Here is a 3,345-nt window from a genome sequence, read left to right on the forward strand (position 1 = left end):
TTGACCACCACCAGCTGCTTGGCTTTGTGTGCACATAAATGGGCCTGTGCTGGTTTTGGCTGGGGCAGAGTTCTGGGAACACGGCACTGGGCCAGCCCTGGGCAAAGGCAGCTCCTGCTCGCAGGGCCCTGCGTGGCCTCCAGCACTCACGTGGTGGTCCTTGTCTGGAAGGGCAAGGTATCCTTGAACTGAACCACGGTCGTGTTCAGCTTGAACTGGGTGTAGGCAACAACGGCACTGAGGTACACCTCCAACTCCTGGCTGCTCTCCTCCACCACAGTGTGAGCTGGCTCCGGGGCTATCTCGATCACCTGCAAACAGAGAAGGGAGGAATCACTGAGCAGAGCCCAGAAAGTCAGGCTGAGAAAGGAATCTTCTGGCCTCCAAGATCAGCCTCACGGAGGGACTAGAAAGGACCACTCACTTTTACTTCCCTGGAAAGATGACAACATTGAGACTGCTCTGCTACAGTAGTTGTTTCCACCCACGGATCAAAGCAGTCACTAGCACAGCTGTTAATATATCGATGGAGACTATAGCTGTGCTCTAGTCCTGTACTTCAACCTTGTAGAGGCACTGACTCTTTTCCTGGTCCCCTTGAAATCCAGCAGGTCTCAAAATTTGGTTTCAGTTCCCCTGCTGGAGTTCTGTGGATGGAGAACCCCAAGACTGAAGAGTTCTAGAAAGCACCTTTTTCTTCTTGTCTTAGGAGAAAGTGCTTTCCAGATGTCTTGTGTGGAGCAACAGCTACGTTGCTGGGAGCTGAGGATGTGCATTTTGGGATGTGAAAGATCTCACTAGGAAAGTCTCCACCCTCACATGTTCTGATAGAAAAGAGGATGGTATAGAGGCCTTAAAATGGTCCAGAAACTCAGAAAGAACCATCACCCAAGATAAGTGTGTTTGGAAATAATGACAATAAAAGCAAGAAGCTCTGGAGATGATCCTTCTCTGGACTCCTCCATACTGTCATTGGTGCCTGAGCTACTCCATGATGAGATATCCCACACAATACAGAGACAACCAAATTCTCTGGTATCCAGGCAGACAAAACTTGGGGTTCATATGCAGGAGAAGTGGATTTCTCTCCGCTTTGAAAGAAGAGGCAGAGTGCAGCAGACTTAACTCCTTGTTTGCAGAAAGACACGAAATGAGGTGAAGAGATTTCTAACACCATAAAATGGGATAAACTAAGAAAACGTTCCCCATTCAACACAGGCTGCAACACTCATGCTTGTGGCACAGACTGATGCAGTTTGTGTGTGGCTAAAGGTCTCTTGCCAAAAGGCTTCCCCCTCTCGTGTGAGTGTATCCAGTCACTGTGTTTCCACCTCTCTCCTGGAATGCACTGCTGGTGAACCTCACGGCTGTCCAATGTCCAGAGAAAGCAGGAGCTGCTCAGCCAACAGTGATGGTGTTATGGTGGTTCTTTGTGTAAAAGCTGGGTTGGCTTTTTTGGCCATTTTGCTTCTAACCTTTTCTTTTTGAGGCCAGCTGGCTGCCGGGTCTTTCTTGGTGGTTTCCTTCCATGTGACGATGCATATTTGGTCATCCCAGTCAGGAACCTTCCTTTGTGGCAGCTCAAAGTTAATCTTGGTCACCTTGCAGCTCACAAGGTGCCTCCTGAAGGTGGCTGGGACATCTGATTTCAAGATCACTGTGATGCCCTTGGCACAGCCAGGATGGAGGTGTCCCACCTAGGGAGAATCAGAGAGGGAGTCAAGACCAAATTGGAAGCCTGGTCCCTGCCAAGGTATCCTGGTTTGACAAGGAAGTGAGTTTTCTCAGGAAGTTGGGGTCAAACCAATCAGTGGTCAGATTTGAATGCTGACATGTGGTGTGACCACTGAAGACACTGGACACATGTCTGAGAACACAGGGGGTTAAAAGCGGAGAACTCCAGGGCAACTCTCTCTTTTGTTCCAGTCAGTGAAGAGCTCAGACCTCCCCTGCCCAGCCACGGGCTGGGTGCGGGAGGGGAAGCCATGCGGCCTGGGAAAGGTCAGCCAGGGGGCAAAGGGACCGGAACTGGGCCAGCCCCTGCGGACGGTAGGCCAGGACTGACAGCAAAAGGGACTGATGTGGTGAACACCTATGCCAGGAATCTGCACCTCAGAGTGGATGTACACAAAGTTGGATATCCAAAAGTATGAACAGAAGGTGCCACCTCCCATAACATGAAGCCTTTTCTGCAAGGCTGGCAGCCATGGCCCAGCCAAGCCAGGGGCTGCATCTCCTCCGTGGCACTGGAACAGGCTATCACTGGTACGTGAGGACTCCCTGCCAGCTCCTGGGAACACCAGGGCAGGGCTTGAGCAATGGGGAAAGGCAGAGCAGTCCACGCTCACCTTGGGGAAGAACTGGAATGGGGCGTCTGTCTCCCACTCAAAGCGCATGACCTTTGTACGGGTGTGGTTGGTGATGGTGAAGGTCCTGCGGCAGGGCTTCCTGACAGGACAGTACCCAAACTGGAGGTGATTCACTCTGACAGCTGTAAAGGAGGAGAGCAAGGGATCTCAGCATGCAGGAAGCTCCACCTGCCCCCCTCACGTGCAGACACCTGCATGTTCAATGCTTCCTTGCTCCAAGCCTTTCTCCCTCTGGAGGGAGTGCCCCAGGCAATTCCCCATCCCACCACTTCCAGGGCAACACCCTGACACGTCCCTAAGCCAGCGACATGCAGCACAGCACACGCTGCTCTGCACGCATGGCTGCCATGCCCACAGGCCACCAAGCCCTGTGGGTGACAGCCCAGGCCTGGATAGAGGGAGGACACACATGATCCGACATTTTCCTCTTCCTTGCTACACCTTGGCAGCCTGTCCTCTCTTACCATCAATGATGTCTTTCTTCAGACTGCTCTCAGCATTCCTCTCCTGGATGTCTTCCTCTAATCCACCGAGGGTGAATTCATCCCTGTGGCCTTCACCCACCAGCTCTATTTGGGTCATGCAGATGTCCCCCACTAACAGACAAATCTTCTCTTCCAGACGTTGAGCCAGAGTGGGTTTAAAAATGACATCAAACTTTGTCGATTGCCCAGAACACAGAAGGAAGAAAAGCTTCTTTGGGGGCTTGCTCTCTGCACAGCAATGGAAATCAGATTAAGTGATACAGCTGTACAGAGGAAATATTTCCACAGGATAGATGAGGAATAAGAGGTTGAAACCAGCTGCCTTCTAAGCACAGGTTCTACCCCCAGTGGCCCCAGAACCTCTTCCTCTGTTCACAGGACTGCCACCTCCAGACACAGCACCACTTAAGCAGCTTAACCTCAGGCTGATGCCCAGCCCTCATTCCATTTGCTTCCAGCCAGCTCCAGCCATATGCAAAGCTGAGCCAAAG

General features: G+C 51.9%; 1 protein-coding gene across 1 annotated transcript; it reads right to left on the minus strand.

The window, feature by feature from the left end:
* Positions 1-1,284: 1,284 nt before the first annotated feature.
* Positions 1,285-2,951, minus strand: LOC144247086 (hydrocephalus-inducing protein-like). Its single transcript, XM_077786424.1, has 3 exons — positions 2,834-2,951; positions 2,349-2,491; positions 1,285-1,697 (listed from the first exon to the last, which is right to left on the minus strand). Exons 1-3 carry the CDS (start codon positions 2,949-2,951, stop codon positions 1,362-1,364), a joined length of 597 nt encoding a protein of 198 aa, XP_077642550.1. The 3' UTR covers positions 1,285-1,361.
* Positions 2,952-3,345: the final 394 nt, after the last annotated feature.

This window comes from Lonchura striata, chromosome 13 (assembly GCF_046129695.1).
Source record: "Lonchura striata isolate bLonStr1 chromosome 13, bLonStr1.mat, whole genome shotgun sequence".
Classification (NCBI taxonomy): Eukaryota; Metazoa; Chordata; class Aves; order Passeriformes; family Estrildidae; genus Lonchura; species Lonchura striata.

Bases quoted from the DNA above. Each gene is read 5' to 3' on its own strand.
- LOC144247086 (XM_077786424.1), bottom strand. From the start codon at position 2,951: ATGACCCAAATAGAGCTGGTGGGTGAAGGCCACAGGGATGAATTCACC. The intron at 2,492-2,833 runs GTAAGAGAGGAC...CCTCCTTTACAG, and splicing joins GAAGAAAGACATCATTGATG to CTGTCAGAGTGAATCACCTC. The intron at 1,698-2,348 runs GTGAGCGTGGAC...GATTCTCCCTAG, and splicing joins CATTCCAGTTCTTCCCCAAG to GTGGGACACCTCCATCCTGG.